General features: G+C 30.9%; 1 protein-coding gene across 1 annotated transcript; it reads left to right on the top strand.

Annotated features, from left to right (window-relative positions):
- Positions 1-30: 30 nt before the first annotated feature.
- On the top strand, positions 31-19,538 carry LOC148624932 (tetratricopeptide repeat protein 27-like). Its single transcript, XM_088568058.1, has 24 exons — positions 31-201; positions 2,994-3,174; positions 3,585-3,711; positions 4,484-4,624; positions 6,342-6,444; positions 6,810-6,849; positions 7,307-7,431; positions 7,695-7,813; positions 8,233-8,342; positions 8,841-8,910; positions 9,453-9,566; positions 10,507-10,602; positions 11,095-11,217; positions 11,505-11,678; positions 11,972-12,025; positions 12,869-12,967; positions 13,495-13,547; positions 13,832-13,910; positions 14,823-14,909; positions 15,097-15,210; positions 15,636-15,719; positions 16,413-16,524; positions 17,459-17,559; positions 19,397-19,538. The coding sequence occupies exons 1-24, from the start codon at positions 126-128 to the stop codon at positions 19,514-19,516; spliced, it is 2,502 nt and encodes an 833-aa protein (XP_088424184.1). The 5' UTR covers positions 31-125; the 3' UTR covers positions 19,517-19,538.
- Positions 19,539-20,008: the final 470 nt, after the last annotated feature.

The raw sequence follows: 20,008 nt of genomic DNA, 5'->3' as shown, positions 1-20,008 counted from the left end.
CGGATAGTGAAACGTATCCAGTCAGTGGATGACTCTTCCACTTAAAATTTCCAACATGTCAGCCTTCATGAATCACAATGCGAATAAAAAAATATCAAGTTAGAAAGAGGAATACGCACTGAATTATGATTTCAAAAGTGGAAAAGAGTTTGATTTCATGTTGTAGAATAGATGAGTCGCAGGACATATTTGATATTGACGGTAAATATATAAGTATTTACTGTGGAGACTGTGTAACGGAAGAGCATGATTTGAAGTGCAGATTTTATTAAATTATCTTTATAAAAAACAATTAAACTTTGAAAGGTTAAAGTGATAAAAAAAATTTGAATTACTTTCATTTCCGTAAAAATTGGGGGAGGCATAACATGTTTTCCATATTTCTTTTTTTGTTTGTTTTGGTAGAAAGAAAAATGTGGCTTGAACATGAAGCGAAGATATTGTAGAATGAGAAACTGAAGGTTTTATTTTAATATTTGCAATACTTTTTTAGTTATGATCATTTAAAGTCATGTTGTCATTGTTTATTAAGTAAGTACAAGGTCTCGTTCCGGGCTGCATGTTAATGTGATATTTCAGTTAGTTGCATATCTCCTTAATTACAGGTCTATGGTTATGCATGTACAAATGAATCTAGGTTACCCATTATAACGGTTTGAACATCAGTTGTGAGTGAAACTGTCGCACTAAAACAGAAACAGGCCTAGGAGAATGCATCTTCTCATTCCAGTCCAGTGTGAAAAACCCATTTTTTTTCACAACTTGCCATACTGGCTAGTGGAATATGTGATCTTGCTAGCGAAATAAAAATTCAGCTAGCCAAATTTTTTTTGTTTTTTTTTGTCTGTACTATCATCTGTTTTCTCTTGGATTTCTGCCTTTCTTTTTCTTTCTTTAACTATCTTTTCATTTGTTTCTAAATTTATAAAAATCTTTTCCATTTTTGAATATTCTCTCCCGTTAAAGTTTTTCAAGTACTTAAAGTACTCCATTTCTGAACTCATATTTTAAAAATAAAACTATATTTCAACAGATTCATCATTATGAAACAAGAAAATGTTTATCATTTGCTTCTTGTTCAATTTTATTTTGACAATAAACAACTAATTTGCAAGGTAACATTTCATAAATTACCAAGATAATTTCGTTTGACTACTAAGACGAGATCAGGACCGTGGTGTAAGTTTTGGCACATCCCGTTTACCAGAAATTAAAATGGCATATCATATACAATGCTTCACAAGTCAATAAAATTGTGCAAAATTTTCTTGACACATTCAAGCTAAACTTCTTAATATGTAGGGAACATATTTTTTATGTATGATGTTAAGGGATGTTTAACTAAATAAGCTGTTGGCTGGTTAACTTTCCTTGGAACTTGCCAATCTAATGACGGTTGCCAAATTGACCAGCGTAAGCCAATGAGAACTCGCCAAATTACACATCTACTCCTATTTGGTGAGCTGGCGAGCGGTGGTTTCCCACATTGCAGTCCAAACATTTGGCTAGGACTTCTTGCAAGAGCAATACAAATCTTAGGAAAATAGACCCTTTTGACATAACTGCAGGGTAGTCTTTATGTATGTCCAATTTATACCTCTACAATGAATTTTTTTTCGTTCTACCCCAAGCCCTATCTTATGGTTGTACATGCATATGGTCATGTATGCTCATTGGCAGCCCTGCTGTACATGTACATTGTAAAGGGCAAAAGGTTCTAAACTGAATTAGGAAAATGTTCTTAACTTCATAGTTATTCCAAACAAAGTTTCTAGATGTTATGAGGTCATAAGTGATTAAGAACATTCTCAGACTGAAGTAATATTTCAAGTTTTGTGGCACTGATGCCATGTAAAAAAATGTATAGTTTAAGTATTAAATGTCTCAAAAAATGTCAGAGCATCAAAATAGGACAATTTAGAAACATCAAAATCCAAGTACATGGCCAAAATGTGAGAACAGGAAACAGAGATACATACACAATGTAGATAACAGAATAAAGTACAGTCGAACTTCACTCGCTCGAACTCTGATGGCTCGAACACCCAGGATTTTTCGAACACAATCCAAAGTGCCAAACTTTTCTCCTATGTAATCAATGGAAATAACCTTGGATTTCTCATACCCTCAAACTGACTTGTCGGTCTGTTCGGTAATAAACCCGATTGAATTACCCTAATTAACTCAAACTTGTCAGCCATTTAGTCAGCTTGGGTAATAAAAGAAAACTGAAACCCTATCATTAATCAGTGTCATTTTAGTTAATTACAGGTAATACTTTAGTCATCACTAATTAGGTAGTTTTAAACTAAGATAGTACTGATTGAAGTTGGAGAATGTTCCAAAGTCGGCAAAACAAACTATTGACCAAGGAATTTAAACTCTGAAAGTTTTTTAAAAGCAAACACATCATTTTTAATGTCCACAAATCAACATAACCTTCCGAAAAAGAATGAAAAATATCTGAGAACTAAGATAAACTTTGTAGGAAGTACTCAGACCAACAGTGATGGAAATCCGGAACAATACGAGCTTCGATTTCTCGAATTCCTGATAACTCAAACACATTTCAGTGGTTTCATGGAATTCGAGCTATTGAGGTTTGAATGTACAATTACATATAAAAACTGAAGATAATGAAAACAAACAGCATAGAAAAAAAAAGAACAATGAGTGACAGCAGGTGTTATTGAATGGTAAATATTCCTGCTCTGCCAGCGGTTCTTATCACATTTAAGTGAGTAAAATACAGTAAGAGTCAAGTTTGGTGGGTTGTCAATTCAGTAAGATGTAACTTGTATTGCAATTTATTTTTCTTTCAACAAAGCCTACCAAACCCTTGTTCAAGTTCGCTTTACTTTTCCAAGACATAGAGAAATGACCAAAAAAAATCATATGAACCTAAATGAATGAATCTGTAAATGCTGGATCATGTAAATTTCTAATTATCCGAGATAGAAAACATCTATTAATAAAAATTTATTTATTTTTAGGAGCTGAAGAAATAGACAAAATCTTCATAAGTAATTTATTGCAGAACAGATATGATTGTGTATTGAACAGTGAAGTGGCAAGAAAAGTTCTAAATGTCAACTTAAACAATAGAGAGTGCTATGAACTTTTGTTACAAGACAATATTCCTCAGTTTTTAGAGAATGGAATTTCATGCTTAAGGTATGTTAGAAAAAAAGATTATAAATAAGAAGTTACGTTGAAGTGTGTTATTTCTTTAAATTTTAAGTTCATGCGTGTACTTCAATATTTACATGTAGTACAGAAAATAAAAGGATAAAACACTAATAAAAACAAAACAAAATAGAGTTTCAAAGCCAGTATGTAAATGTGGTGGTGAAAAATTGTTTAAGCATTTGAAAATTGTTAGCACCACAAATGTTCCTACCATGTTTATTTCCTACATGTATATTAAAAGAAAAAAAAAGGTCTCCCTTCACCACTTTATCTTGGTAATATTATTTGTATGAACAGTTTTTTCTTAGTTTTTTAATGACTTTAATAATTTCATCTTTTTATGTGTATCACCATCAGTCTGATTCTATCATGGACTTCACTTAATATATTTATAGGGAGATACAACTGTTGGGGATAGCAATATCATGTTTACAGTCCTTTCTGCAAAATAACTGGTTGGGTCCTGTCAACAATGCAGATTCCTTTGATTGGTTATCTACTGTGATTAAAGAGAAAAGAAAGGTTTGTTGTTCATACTATTGGCAAATGTTAGGATATGCTAGGAGCACTCCAGCTCAATGTTTGATCAACTTGACTTGAAGTAAAACATTCATTCTGAAAATGGTCATAGGAATTGTCCACTGCCTAATATAGTTGGTCTTGATTTGATGAAGCTCTTTCATATAACAGATTTGATAGGGATAATATTAGTTTAAAATTGAACACTGAGAAACACTGTTAGTTTCATGCATACCTGTTAACTCTGCCACATTGAAAATTTTAGAATCTCCCTCATAGAGATGTAAGGAGATGTGGGAGGTTTTTGTTAAAATTGGTATAGTTTTCTGTGAAATAATACTAAACATTTCACACCAAAAATTTGCTGTTATGTAAAAATCTCCTATTTGATACAGTGAGAGAGATTGGGGAGAATCTCCCATATAAGTTGTTCCAAAGGTTAACATATATCATATCTATAATATGTTCATGTACATTATATTATTATGACTTTTAAAACGACAATTTGCTTAGAAATTATTATAGTAAAGACTCAGTTGCCTCACGATTGTGCATTTTGTAGCTGAATAGAAATAAGAAGCAAAAATTAAATTTCCTACATGTAAAATGCATGTACATTTTTTTCACAGGAATGTTATTTTGAATGTAGTCATAGTGTGAAAATTTACACATTTTGCTTTAGACCAAATTTGTGAAATTTTTTGAACTTGGAAAATACTTTGGCTGTAGAGAATGGGATGTAATATTTTTCAGTCATACTGTTTTTTTTCCGCAGGATCCAGTTTTTATGAAAAACCTTGAAACAGAACTATATGTGGATGGTGAAGAAGTGTATGGGAGATGTATTGGGTTGGACTACCTCTATATAGCCAGAACTATACTGTTAGAGTACAGAGAACACATAAAACATTTACAGGTAAAGATGATTTGCTATTGTAAATAAATATATGTGTTGACAATGGCAACAATGTACATGTGTTGTTAATGGCAATGATGTACATGTGTTGTTAATGGCAACGATATACATGTGTTGTTCATGGCAATGATGTACATGTGTTGTTAATGGCAATGATGTACATGTGTTAAAGGCAACGATGTACATATGTTGTTAATGGCAATGATGTACATGTGTTGTTAAAGGCAATGATGTACAGTCGACTCCACTTAATCGCATATCGCTTAATTGCATATTTCGGTTATTAGCATAATTTTCTCCTGCACAAAACCATTTTCTATTATTCTATTAGAGAAAAAATCGCTTATTTGCATAGGCCTTGGAGGTGCATTTCGGTTTATTGCATAGAGAATTTTGCCTCGTCCAGGTAAAGACAGGTTTTCCCAAATTCTATTTTAAGCCTTCGGGTCATAAATATGTCAATCATATTTATTGTTGTAAAAACTAGATTATCATCAATCAGGGGGTGTTAATAATGGATTAAAAAATCATGGACATAAAAGACAATATAAATGATTTCTAATTACATTAAAATAAACAAGTACCTAGGTGAACAATGACTTCTGACGACATGCCGCGCCTTATGATGCGGCTTGAGGTTCGGCTTGGGGTATTTTTTGTACCTATTTAAATTCTTCCGACTACAAATGATTATCAATGTAAATTTAATTTTCTTTAATGAGCTGAACAGTTTTGAGTGAGCTTGGGTTACTAGGCATAAATATCATACGAAAATTAAAAGTCATTCATTCAGTACAATGTCTAATGAAATTCAACTACCCTAAGGTGCCCCATACTATCCACTCTTCATAGGAATACATCGAGGTCAATGACGCGTATAATACACAACTATCAGTGTACAATGAATAGAGGAATAAAAACACACAGACCATTTCAAAGGCCCAAAAACTGCAAACATTGATGAATATTACACTGAATCCTGCCTGAAATATGAAATGTAGGATTTGCTTTCGTAGAAAGGTCAGGAAATTACTTGACTATTTATAGATGAGAAACAGCGTAAAGAAGGTCAATAAACAAGACAAACACAATATATATTATTATTTATTGATAAAAGAACAATACAATGAGAAGGTCTATAAGAATTAAATACCAGATCAGAAATGTTGAACAGTGATATCCCTGGTTGATCCACAGTATCGTCGTCTTACCTGAACTCGCACTTCCGCTAAAATCGTAATTTCGGTTATAAGAATAGCCCGGTTATTTGCATAATTTTTACTGGCAAATAGGCTATGCAATTAAGCGGAATCTACTGTACATGTGTTGTTAAGGGCAATGATGTACATGTGTTGTTATTGGCCATGATGCACATGTGTTGTTAATGGCAATGATGTACATGTTTATTGGTATATGCAGTGAAACCTGACTAAAACAAACCCTGAATAAACTTAAAATTTTCTAATAACAGGCATTACCTAAGGTCCTAATATGTGAGTTTAAATATTATATATTTTGTACCTGTAGAAAACAAATCTATCAGTTTGAAAAAGGTACAGTTTAGACTGGTTTCACTGTATAATCTTCTGTATAAAGTACTGGTAATATTTGTCTAAGCTTTACAAATACTAAGTATAAACCAAGTCTCTTTCTGTATACTTTAACATCTCCCCCACATCATTGCTTCACTTTTGACTGTATAAATATGATGTTTCAGATTTGGTCCTGGTGGTTAATGAGATGTTTAGGTGTACAACAGTATATTCTGGATGATAAATCTCCTACACTTAAAGCCACTGTCATACCAATAATAGATGATTGTAAGTAATCAGTTTAAGGCAATCATATTTTAGTATGAATTATATTTGGATATATTTGTTGATAATGCTTCATGATTATTACAATTCATCTTACAATAATTATACACACAGGCAAAAAACAATCCTGTGGGTATATAGGAATCAGCTTTTCCATCTGTCTGTCAAACCTAAGCATTCAGTGGAATTTAATGAAACTTTACATGGGATTACAGGATTAGGGGTACCGGTAGATGTGCATGAAGCAATATAATTGCCAAGGGAGATAATCCAATTTAAGTGTCTGTAACAGTGTTTGACTGAATGAGCTTACATACAGTTCTAGTTAAGATACACATTGTTCTATATTGTTCACATTTACATTTCAGTATCAAAGGCCGAGCCACTTCTCACTGATGACGAAAATAGGTAGGAGATGAAAATTTGTCATGTATAAATATCCACTATGCATAGAAAATTTTAATCTAAAGTTTTCAAGACTTTTACTAAGTACAACATTACATGGCTTTATTTTGTCCTGATATTTCATAACTTTATAAATGATTAACTGCTACCATGAAAATATGTCTGGTTTCAAAAATGTACTTTAAAGGTCATGTGTGGAGTTTTTGTAATTGCTTTAAAAGCAATTGTGCTATTGAATTTGAGTGCAATGAAATAATAATAGAACATTGTTTATCTTTCAATATGAATAAACCTTACATAGAATGACATTCTCTAGTTACAATGTGTTTTCATGTGAATATACAGCACATGTGTTCAGGTTCTCATTCAAATGTGTCTTTGCTTATTTTCAAAACAAAGTTTGAGATATTAGCACACTCTTCCTCTAATCCTTATTTAGTAAATCCTGATTTATTTACAGAGATTTGATAATCCAGTTTAATCTAGAGGCAGGATATTTATGTCACATGTTTTATGAGTACAGGAAAGCGAAGGAACATTTTAATACTGCAAACAAAGTAGCTGGGCTTTCATTGGAATTAACAGGTACATTTGACTCCCTCTATTTATCTGTCAGTACAGTATTACGTGTCATGAGGAATAACAAATTACTAGGGAAACATGTAGTATTAAATAGTAGAACTTTATTGGGACTTGATATTTTGTAAGCATTTTGCTGTATCTAATCATTCCTAAAGAAAATAAAAATGTAAGATGACGTTTTTTTTGCATGCCTTTTTTAATTTGTTTAAAACTTTTTAAAACAATTGAAGGTGTTTTATGCTAAATCATATAGTGATTTTTGTCAGGAATTATGGGCAAGAGGACAAAATTTCAGCAGGACAGTAAAGCTCAACTGGTACTAAAAGTAGAAAGGGAATCTGAGGTTTCAGTCGAAATGGAAAATGTATCTAATAGTTTACCCAAGGTATGTTTTCAATAACAGAACATGTACTATATTTTTTTAATGTTTTGTTCCTCTCCTTTTAAAATGTAAGGAATTATCTAAAAGTTGTTAGTCTTTATTTTCACATTTTTTTAGAATTGCAAGAAACTTGGTACTATGTTGATAAAATTAACTAACTACTTATAACTCTTTTTTTATTGGTTTATACTTTGGCAGTGCAGTTTTGAATTAAAAGTTAACTGTATTGTAAATGAAATTTTTGAGGCAATGATACCCCAAAATACATTATCCAATGAAATGTGACATTACAACAAATTTTGCATTAAAATTGACTACTATCTAACATCAATAACTTCTTAAGACTTTGAAATTATGGTTTTACCAACTCAGAAAAAAAACCAATAAAAACAACACTATCATAGAGACAATATTTATTTCAGATCTTACCATTAGATGATGATACAGTTTTAGACAGTATTAACTTTGATGAAGGAGATATTCCTATGATCAGATTATCAGCTGTAGAACAGGCCCTTGTTATTGGTTTGATGTAAGTCTTCCTTACAGAACAATTTAAGAATGAATACATGTTCCCAGAATATTTTTATGTCCCCATTTAACTAGTGGGTGGTATAATGGAGTAACTTTGTCCATCTGCTTGTTTGATATAAATGGTCTTTACAAAGTTAAGAGTAAATGCATGCTCTTAGAATATTATTTTTGTATTGTCTTGTCTGTCTGTCTGTCACAGAATTTTTGTATGCTGTGCATTCTATGTTAATTTATATGTTAAGAATAAAATTTCACATTGTTTTTATGTACAATGTGTAAATTTGCAAGACATATTTAAATTTTGCATTTATTTTATTTAAAGGGTTTCGTTATCAATATAAGGAGTATTTTAGTATCAGATTATAAACATAATTTTACATTTAAGTAGTTTGTATTTATACCATAAATACAAATAATACCACATAACTTCTCAGTTTTAATAGAAGATAGTATGAGGATATTTTAGTTCTTTATTTTAATTCCTTGATTATTGTAGGGAAGACCACAGAAGAAGCCAAGCTCATATGGATCAAATCACAGAGGAGGAAGTCATGGCTTATATAAATGTAAGTTCTAATACTTAAAAATAGTTAAGATGTGGTGATAAAGAATTATTGCATGAATATTGGGTATTATCCAGATGTGCAGTGTATATTTTCTTTGAGGTATTTTTACTGCTGTTCGTTAAATAGCCCATTTCTTACATAACGAAACTTTATATGAAATGCCCATTTGTCAATGATGCTATGAGTTTGCACAAGAGCAATATGGAATTGCATTGCACACAATTGTTTGGTTCCTTTTGATATTTAATTCATGTATTTTGGCCAACAAAACTTAAAAAGTAATCCACTTAGCATACATATTTCATATCAGTTTTGACTTTTGTTCAATTTGAAATGTTAAACTGACAGAAGAGACTTTGAATCAGGTATTGTTTAGTTTGGACAGGAATAACATTTTTTTCTAAAGACATTTTTGTTTATAAAGCCTTACCCTTGATTGGCTGAATGTCAGTATTTTCAAAAGAAAATTGTTTGTATTTTCTGAAAAGAAGGCTCAATGTATAATCACTGAAAATTTTAGAATATGAATATTATTTTTACAGTATATTTTATCCCAAGTAAAGTGTTGGTCTGTCTGTGTCAGTGCCCTGTTCAGAAGGTCACTACTACAGAGAGGTCGAAGGAGGACTGTAGAGAGGTCTATGATGCAGTTAGAGGTAAGAGGGTTGTTAAAGTGAATTTATTAAATTTCAAGAACTGTCGGACTAAAATCTTTACAAATTAAAAAAACTAAGGGTCAACGTTCCAGTAAAGTGTATATAGAAATTTATGTTCCAGAGTTATTGCCCTTTTCACTGGAAATTTGGAATCGTGGGTATATATATATTTCCTTAGTTTAAGATAAAATGACGTGAAGATTCATTTTTATGTACCATGTATCATTGTGGAATTGCCCACTTGTTCTTGGAAAATGTAAATACAACCCTGAAACAGATTTTTTTAAATTTTCTGGTTTAAAGTTCATAACTCATTTGTAGGAGTACAGAATACTTTTAATTGTATGCAATATTATTATATAGTAATATTTTTTTCCCAATTTAGTCTGTTGTGAAAAATCGTACACTATATTTCCATATTTTACTCTGTGCCTTGGCTTTTAAAGATAAATTCTGGGAAAAGTATGGTTGTGTACCGAATGTTGATTTTGATACTGCACACTTGTAGTCTAATAAACAATCAAAGATGGTGGAACAAGACATCGCATTTCTGTTGAAAAAGCGAGAATTGTCAGGAACCCCTGAATCCGAAGCAAATGAACTAAATAACTAAATAGACTTCGTTGATATAAACAAGATGGAAGATTTCATTGTCAAATGTTAATTGCACAAAAAGAGACTTGAACATTTTCTACATGTGGCTCATTGCCAAGAATTGATTGAGATCTATTGAAAATATACCAGTGAAAGAATATATATATATATATATATATATATATATATAATAAAAGGGTTATTGCATGAATATTGGACCTCACAGTATATGATGTTGCACTCTTAAACTCGTGCAATATGATATATTGATCAGTCCAATTTTCCTCAATATTCATGCAATAACCCTATATTATATACAATGTACTGATTTGATTACGTTTAACAGGAGCTTGTAAAACAGTCAAAAGAAGCTGAACCTCCAGCAGGAGACAGATTGTATCTATTTTACAGTACAGCTATACCTCCTTTATGGACTATACAGGTAGCAACAACTTTTATGGATTAGAGTTCAGATACCAATGTCTTTTCTTCTCATCAGAAACTACATGTATCAGTATCAGTGAATGTCTTTACATAACAGATTTTTTACTGTATATACTGTAAACTGTAAAATTTGTGTGGCTGTTTAATATTGCTATTTCACAGATTGACCTGTAACATGAAAACTTAATAATATTTTCTTAAAAGATTTGAGGAACAATTAAAAAATCAAAATTGTTCAAATGTAGATTAATTACATAAAATGTTAAAAAAGACTGTGCTAAATTTTCTTGGTATATAGTATTTACAGATAAAAAAACTTAGTAGTTCTAACTATAAATGTGGCCAAACAGAGTTTCGTTTATTCTACTATTTCTTTTGAATAAAGGGTTTTATTTTTTATTCAACTTGAATTAGAATAAAACTGTGTTTCTTTTTTGTTTAATTTAGGATCACTTTTCAAATAACATTTTTTTAAACTTCCATTTTTCAGAAAAATCTTGCTGATTTGTTGCTAAGTCTTGGTGCAACAGGATCAGCATTAGAAACATATGAAAGGTTGGAATTATGGGAAGATGCAATAAAGTGTTATCAGAGGCTTGGAAAAATGGAAACGGTATTGTACTAGTCTGGGCTAATACATTGTCAAAGTCAAAAACTTGCTCAATACCATTTGCCTTATACACACACTGCATATCCAAAGTTGGATTCCCTTTAACCCTTCCCAAGTGAAACATAACAAGTTATTTGAAGAATTCCATTTTTCCCTCAGAAGACTTTAATAAATTCAGTATTTGATAACAAATACCTCTGTAAACTGAAGACCTATAATAATTAACTTTGTAATTTAACAATTACAGCATAATAGTTCCCATCTTATATTCCTTCAATTCTATTTATTAGGCAGAGTCAGTAATACGACAGCAGTTGAAAATCAAAGAAACACCGAACATGTGGTGTTTCCTAGGTGATGTGACTAGAGATAAACAATTCTATGAGAAGGCTTGGGAGATGTCTAACCATCACAATGCAAGGTCACAAAGATGTCTGGGATATGTTTACTTTGCTGAGGAAAATGTGAGTAGACAGGATATACCACTTTCTTTTTAAAAAAAGCTAGGCCTACAAAAAATAGTCCTTTTATTGGCATCAGTAATCCTTTCACTGCCTTATCATTACAACAGAAATCAAAACAAAATACATTTGTTGTCATTTTCCTTGCTTCACATTTATTGTATGTGAAGTAACCTTCATTTTTTTTTAGGGCAATAAAAAAGTAAAAAAAAAATGCCAACCTAACTGTTCCATTTACTTGAAAAAGTTCTGAGAAATGTTGTTAATGTTGAATTATCTTTGTGTTTTTCTTTTAGTTTCCGAAGGCTTTAGAGTGCTTTGAAAGGTCATTGAAAGTAAATTCTCTACAGGTAAGTGATAGTATGCTTAATTATGAATGTTTAATTATCATGACTTTGCCTTGTGGATTCAATGGGACTGGTGTGTAACAAAATTTTGTTATCAAGATATACTATCATGATTACACATACCTCACTAAAAAGACAAGCATGTTTTTATTTTTAGCCATGTGAGATATCCTAAAATGGCACACTTAACACATAACTTACTAAACATTCTAAATTTTATAAGTGAGAAAAAGAATCAAACACCACTAGAGAATGCAAGACTAGGAAAATCTTAGTAGAGAAATTGAAATCTTTCCCACAGGTCTCTGAGATTTCTCTGTCATGGATTCTCAGCGATCTTAGATTCTTAATGTCCCATATACAGGAAAAAATGCAACATATGTTTTTCATCTTTAAAACCAACAAAAGCATTCATATCTGAAAGGAGAATGTTTTTATTTTGAAAACCATATGTGTGTTTCATATGCATAAAAGCATATACATCTATATTAGTACTACACATGAAAAAAATAGGTTTTAAAATATATGAGATTATATATTTGCAATTTTTCCCGTGTATAAAATAAGAAGAAATACTAAGTATTATTTCATAAATATTGCACATATGAACTTTAAAAGCAGAAAATTTGTGTTATTTAAATTGTCTCCCTTTGGCAAGTTTTGTGTTGTTATGCTTAATACTTGTCACTTTTCATGGACATCGTGTTTATATTTATGATGACCTAATTAAATAAACTAAGAGTTGTTTACTTAAAGTTCTACAGATTAACCTCTTTGTGAAATTGTGTCATGCTTAAATATTATTATCATAGCTCTTCTCCCCCAAAGTTTTCTTTTGTTTTGCAGATACCAGTATGGTTTACCTATGGGTGTTGTGCCTCCACATCACAAGATTTCAAATTAGCAGCTAAAGCCTTCAAAAGATGTGTTCTGATTGATACAGATGTATGTAATTTTTGGGAGATTTATTGAATTTGTTTGATCAAAAGAATAGCAGAAAGTGCTGCCATTTCTTGAAACATAGTATATAGCGGAGTCAAATTTTCTCTTGCCTATGTTTTGAATATGTCTATGATGCTGCCACTTTTATGATGTTTCATTTGTTAAGAGAACAAGTTAAGACGAGCATATGTGATCTCGTCTTACATGGGTTGTCTCGACTCACAGAGGATCATTTCTGGAATAATAGTAGTTGTTTTCCTACTAATAACAAAACTTTATTTGTGAATTTTAACTGTCTTGATTTAATTGAAACACTGTTTGTTCAGTTCATGGTAGATGTTAATTTTTTTAATTGAAAATAAAATATGTTCTGTTAAGAATTAAAATTTATGGTTCCTATGACCCAAACTAATTTTTATTTAAATTCACTTGTAGTTACAGTAAAATAATGGCAAACTCAGAATAAAAATGGATTTGATACAAAATAATACTTGTCATAATAATGTTGACATGTTTTTTTTCTCTTTTAGAATTTTGAAGCATGGAATAATTTGGCATCTGCCTATATTAAGCTGAAAGATAAGTAAGTGTTGATGTATAATTACAGTAATGTAGCAAAAGCAGTAAAACAGCACAAATCAAAAAAGGGAAATGCATAAACATATTTATTGTTCATTATGGTGAGGATAGTAAGCAATTGCTGAGATAGTGTAAAATAAGTTCCTTTCAATTCTCATTTGAAAATACTTGTAACAAAAGTATATTATACAAGTATGTAGTGATAAAAAATAAAGCTAGGGGAGACAATTTCTTTTTTAAGGACTCAATTAATGATATGTATTGGTAAAAAGTTTTTGCCTATTGCAGGAAGAAAGCTTGTACAGCACTGAAAGAGGCACTAAGATGTAACTTTGAAGATTGGAGAATATGGGAAAATTATCTCCTGGTAATACTTGGTTGAATTGGTTTTTTGTGTTTGGGGATGCAATGTTAGATGCAATAATCAAATATCTAGCCTGCTTGATTATCCCACTCTTCTAATTTTTAATTGGTGCTCTTATATTTTTGCAAACATTGCAGTAGTTTTAGCTCACCTGGCTGGAGGCCTTGTGAGCTATTGCCATCATTTGGCATCTGTCATCGTCTGTTGTTGTCATCAAAACTCTTCTCCTCTGACATGGGTAAACGTGTTCAGCATGATGAGATCCATTTGTGGTTAAATTTTCGCTTTAATCTGATAAGACATGTTGGAGTTATTGCTGTTTTTCGACATTTTTTTTTTGCTATTTTTAATGTTATTTCTTTCAAAAATCTTCTCATCTGACACTATTGACCAATTAGAACCAAACTTGGTATGAATGTTTCTTGGGGTATCCTGCACAGAACTGGTGTGGGGATTTTTGATTCATCAAAAAACATGGCCACAGTTACTAAATATAGAACATAGATGTTAGACAGTGGTTTTTTCACATATATCTCAAAAACTGTTAGGTTAATCCAAATTCTGACTGTGTAAAAGTGTACAGAATAATGAGATCTATCTGTGGTCAGATTTTCATTTTAATCTGTTATGCCATGTTGGAGTTATTGCCCTTTTTTCAAAGTTTGTAGGGATCACGCTTGTTGGACGACTCATTGATAGAGTTATTGCCCTTGAAAGGCAAAACATTATGTTTTAAGCAATTTTCAGCCAATATTTTGATAACTATATTAGATAGAATATAGATAGAATCCACTGTGCACCAATTATCATTAAATAGATTGTTCCATAATACTCTTCTATTGGAGAAGGGAAATTCTGGAGTTATATATAATGTTGTTTACCTGTGTAACTCTATAAATAATCATATTATTGTAGGTCACAACAGATTGTGGTGAGTTCAAAGAAACTATTCAAGCCTACCACAGACTCTTAGATCTGAAAGACAAATGGACAGACCCTGAGGTACACTATGTATTTAATGTAGCCTTTAAGTTACTTCCAGCTTGATCTTAATTTTTTAATAAATGAACTTAACAAGTTAACTTAATTTCTCCAACAGGAACACTATGGAGATTCATAATTGTGTAACCTGTTAGTTTTCAACCTAAACAAATATGTTATGTAAAATTTTACATTTGTTTTTAATTAGGTGCTGAAGGTACTTGTCAGAGTTGTGACAGAAGATATAGCAGATAGTTCAGGCAATCCAGGAGCCAGCTATAAACAAAAATTACAAGAACTGTTCGGCAGAATTACTTCAAAGGTGGGTTTTATTTTAAAAAATGTAGTAAGAGTGGCTATTTATGTCAGTGTTTGAGCTATAGTTGGTGTTTTCTGAAGGAATGCTTTTTTATATGAAATTTAAACATGGCAAAGAATGAAATTCAGTTATATGTGTTGTATGAATCCAAGACAACTAGCTGAGGTGTATGGTTGCAACAATCTATTTGACTTACAGTTTTGGTCAGGTTACTTTTGTATGGAAAATTGTTACTACTAAAAAGTTCTGTTGATTGTAATAATTTTTTGGGGTAGAATATATGCATTGATAGAAAAAAGTTCCTAAATTTTCCCTATGAACTTATTTTCATTTCTCAGTTATGGAACTTTAAATATCAGTACAGCTTTTATTCAATGATATTTTTATAATATAATTGTTAAAAGTATATGATTTCCGTTGTCTTACAGATAACCAATAACTCTCTGATCTGGAAATATTACAGCCAGTTAACAAGTCATGGTATGGAGAATAACCAAGAAACTCAACAGAAAGTAAGTTGAATGTAATAAGCTATCTTGGCAAGTTTAGTTTTAACTGGTAAGAACTGTTTAAAACTTAAGTTCCCACTCCCCCATAGGTAGTACATGTTAGTCAATGGCAGCAGCCATTAATTAGTTGAAATTAAAAACATAAGTTTGACTTTAAGGTCAAAGGTTAAGGTCATATTATTGTACTTATGATGACTTATGATGAAACATCCTCATGCCAGAGATCTATCTTCAAAGGACCAACTTTTGAATGAGAAGCATGAAAACGAGAACATCAAGGAGAATATTTGTCTCTTTTCCTCGAATAGGGAACATAATGTGTGTAAATAGATTTTGCAAAAACTGTGTTTTATATCTGTATATCAGCCTTATCCTTATTGTGTTCCATCCTTATTTGCTTTCATTGTATTTAGTGTTTATGAATTTAAAATACATTTTTTGTAAAAAAAAAAAAAAGAAAAAGAAAGAATTCAAAGGTTTTAATATGGGCATTTATACTTACAATTTACTCAGACATGTAATTCATTTATAAAAGAAAAATATATTTTTAATTAAAAAATTATGATTTCTTTATCTGTAAATTGAGAGAGGGTATTTAAAAAATGAAATGCAGGTGCAGGTGTTCATTCACAAAAAAACACCAGATTTGTTTTTTTGTTTTTTGTTTTTTTTTTTATGAAACAAAATACATTTCAGGTATTACAGTACTTACAGAAATCACATCGTTGTGTGACACAGGACAATAACTGGCAGGTAGAAGTTGACAAATGTAAAGATGTGGCTACACAATCTATAGAACTGGCTAATGGTTAGTAACAAAGTATTCTTTGTGATATATCAAAAGGGGGTTTCAGGGGTTGGAATCTCCCCTTTGTTGTAAAACTTTTGTGAATTCATGCATTATGTGGGGATAATGTGAACTTCTCCATTCCCCATTTTAAAATATATTGATCCACACCTGATGTGTATAGATTTGGTCATCTTTGGACATGCCTTAATCATTTAAAATGATATATTAAAGGATAATAAAATATTTTGAATATTTCAACTTGACATGTATTAATAACTTGCTTACTGTATGAATGATTTTTAATGTCCTGCCAGGGTTTAATATTATACAATTAGAACTAAGTATATTTTGTGTTAGTAGGAAACTACATATTGAATTTTTAAATGTAAAAACATTATATCATTATTTTTACTTACTCTGTTATATACCATGTTTAGGAGTAAAAACAGTTTTGATTGTTTTTTATGTATTTTTTGCATGATCTATTGCAACAAGACAACTACAATGTACGTTTTTTTTTATCTAGTAATGCATTTAAGTGGCACTCCACACAAGAGTCATGCAAAATCTGATTCATTGTTGGAAAGCCTACATATTTTTATTTTTGATATTTTTTTTAAAAATTTCATCGTAAACAGAAAGTAACATGTGGTTTTTCATACAACCCATGTTTATAGGAGATAAAAATAATATAGATTGCACTGTAGATTTCAAAATTAAGGGAGATAACTCTGTAAATGACACTCAAATACAATAGAATCTATTGGATTTTCAATGTTAATTATCTCCTTAGAGCAGGCAGATATGAATGAATAATTACACATTACACAATACAGACCCTTAAAACAACTTAATTACAAAAAAAAATATGTAGCCTTTTTTGGGGTGTATTACATTTTTCAGATTTTGCATGATTCTTACAAAGACAGCTTCTCATTTCCTTTTGTTGCAGTTTATATAAAGAACAGTGAGCAATCATCCACATCACAGCAATCAATTCAGATGTTGTCATCGGCTAAACTCATGTTAAAAGGAGTGTATACAAAAATTAAGGTACGGTAGGTCTATGAATAGTCCAAGAAAAAAATGTAAAATGGTACATACATGTATAACATTGATCTATTAAAAGTTATTTTCTAATTATTTAAAAAACCATGATTTCATAATACCTTTTAATATGAAAGCTGAAGTCATTACTAGTTAGGATACCTTTTTGATCAGTGACCCACTATTAATCTCTGTGGGTGATTTTCATGTATGAAATAGAGTTGTGGAACTCCAGTTAGTGGGTGGACAAAGTATAAATCTATGACAATAAATCATGCTATATAAGGACAATTAGTCTCATTGGTAACATTTGACATTTATTTTCTTTTATAATAATCCTATTTTTATTGACTGTATGTAAATGGCATTCAAAAATGTGTATTTGGTTTAGTATCATTTCCATTTCCAAAAGGATTGGAAGTACTAATCACCTGAATTTGCCCTTCAAATTGTGAAATTTTGGATATTCTTTAAAGTAATTTATTTTCTGTCATTTGATAAATACATGTGCTTCTTTTATGGAAATGGAAAAATATGAATCAAGTAATGAGATTCATTTAACCCAACCAAACTGCATACATCACAGTAAAAAAAACCAGCTTTTTTAGTGCATTTTTACTGGTGTGGTTTTCTTTTTTGCCAGTGTATAATACCACCACGTGCCAAAAAATATTTTGTTAATAATTTTCCAACTAACAATTTTGTTTCACTAATCAATTGACTATAGGCAAGCAGTGGTGCCACATGGTTTTCTTAGATACACATTACAAAAATACATTTTATTTACTTAAATTATAAAATCTCTTATTGATAAGGACCTATGTAGGATCTTCATGGCATTACTGTTTTGGACAAGCATAGATTTCTTATTTCATAAAAAAAATTAATAATAATGCACACTCATCAGTATACAATTTGACCTTACTAAATCCAGTTTCTGATGTCACAGTGCTCATAATTGTTAAGTCATTTGCAAGGCACTGGTTACATCCTCATTTTTTATCTGCAATCCATATCAGTGATTCAAATTTGCCAAATAAGTACTTGATTTGGTGCACAAATCTTTCAGCAAACCAATGATATTTTATTTATGATGAATCTTAAAATATTACATTTGCCACTGTAAATTGTTATATTTCAAGTGCAAACAATACCACACTAAAAAAGTTTTAATTTGTAATACATGAAATAAATGTGTATTACATTGTAATTTTCGTGGTTTTTCAACATTTTAATCCAACAATGAATATATTCTTATCTGAAACTCACTTAATTGCCCATGCCATAGCTAATTTTAGGGATAAATTTTGACACTTTAATTGCATGTTTACGGATCAGCTTTTTCATGACAGTCCACGGCATGTGTATTTAATTTTTCATGATAGTCCACGGCGTGTGTATTTAATGGTAACCTTTTATCGGTGATTACTTGTAGTGTGTGTTTGACTTTTACATTTTGTTCTTTTTTTGAATAGAATGTTTGCACAGTATTTATTTTTGTTATTTGATGTGACAGGTACTCTATGGCCATTGATACCAGTCATTATGTTAACATGATCATGAATTTAGAAATTATAACCCACATGCTTTTACTGCATACATTTTTATAATAGACTTAGCTTAAATTCATACTTGATTGCATTGAATGATACGACCCTTACACAAAACGATGTTTTTATTCAAAATGGTGGAAACCATGATTATAACAGTCCAAGGACTTGGTAATGTGAATATATTTTTGCGGGTACTGTTTTTTGCGTTTTTTAGGCAACCGTGAAAATGGCGAAAATTAATATGTTAACAGTAATCTGTCAGTTTTAGATACTTCAATTTTGCATTTCAGCAACACTACACAGATACAGTAACAGATGAATTGAATCCTGATGTGAAGGAGACTTGTGATACCTTACACCATAAACTGTCTGAAATTATAGACAAAATCAATGTGCTTAAAGGTAGCTGATATAAAATGATATGAAAATATGCTTTTTTTTAGTTTTCCCTTTGCCAATCAAGTCGCACATAGAATTTTACAACACAAATATCTGTCCAATTGACCTTATGACATTGTGAAACTTAAAAATTAACACCTTAATGTTGAATTTTGATCCAGCCATTATGAAACTACCCATACATCTTATTCTTTGGAATACATGTTTTATTCTATTTATTTTATGTTCTTTGTTGTGTTTGTCTGTTTTCCATGTCTGATCTTTGTTCCTGGATTACATTCTTTTGATTTCGCTTGAATCTTGGTTCCCTTGATTACTCTTAGCAATATTGAAGACCAAGGTTACAGAAATGTGATCCTTCCAAGTAGAACTGAGAAAATGTACCATCTGCTTATAATTATTCACCTTATTCTACCCATAACTATCTCACCTATGTAGATTTAATCTATGGAAAGCCATTTATGGCCATCCAGTTCATTTCTTAGTTTTTAAACTGTTTTTTT

This window comes from Perna viridis, chromosome 2, assembly GCF_037379345.1.
Source record: "Perna viridis isolate PV_CMFRI_1.1 ecotype Kerala chromosome 2, ASM3737934v1, whole genome shotgun sequence".
Classification (NCBI taxonomy): Eukaryota; Metazoa; Mollusca; class Bivalvia; order Mytilida; family Mytilidae; genus Perna; species Perna viridis.
This window is presented reverse-complemented; position numbering and strand designations above follow the sequence as displayed.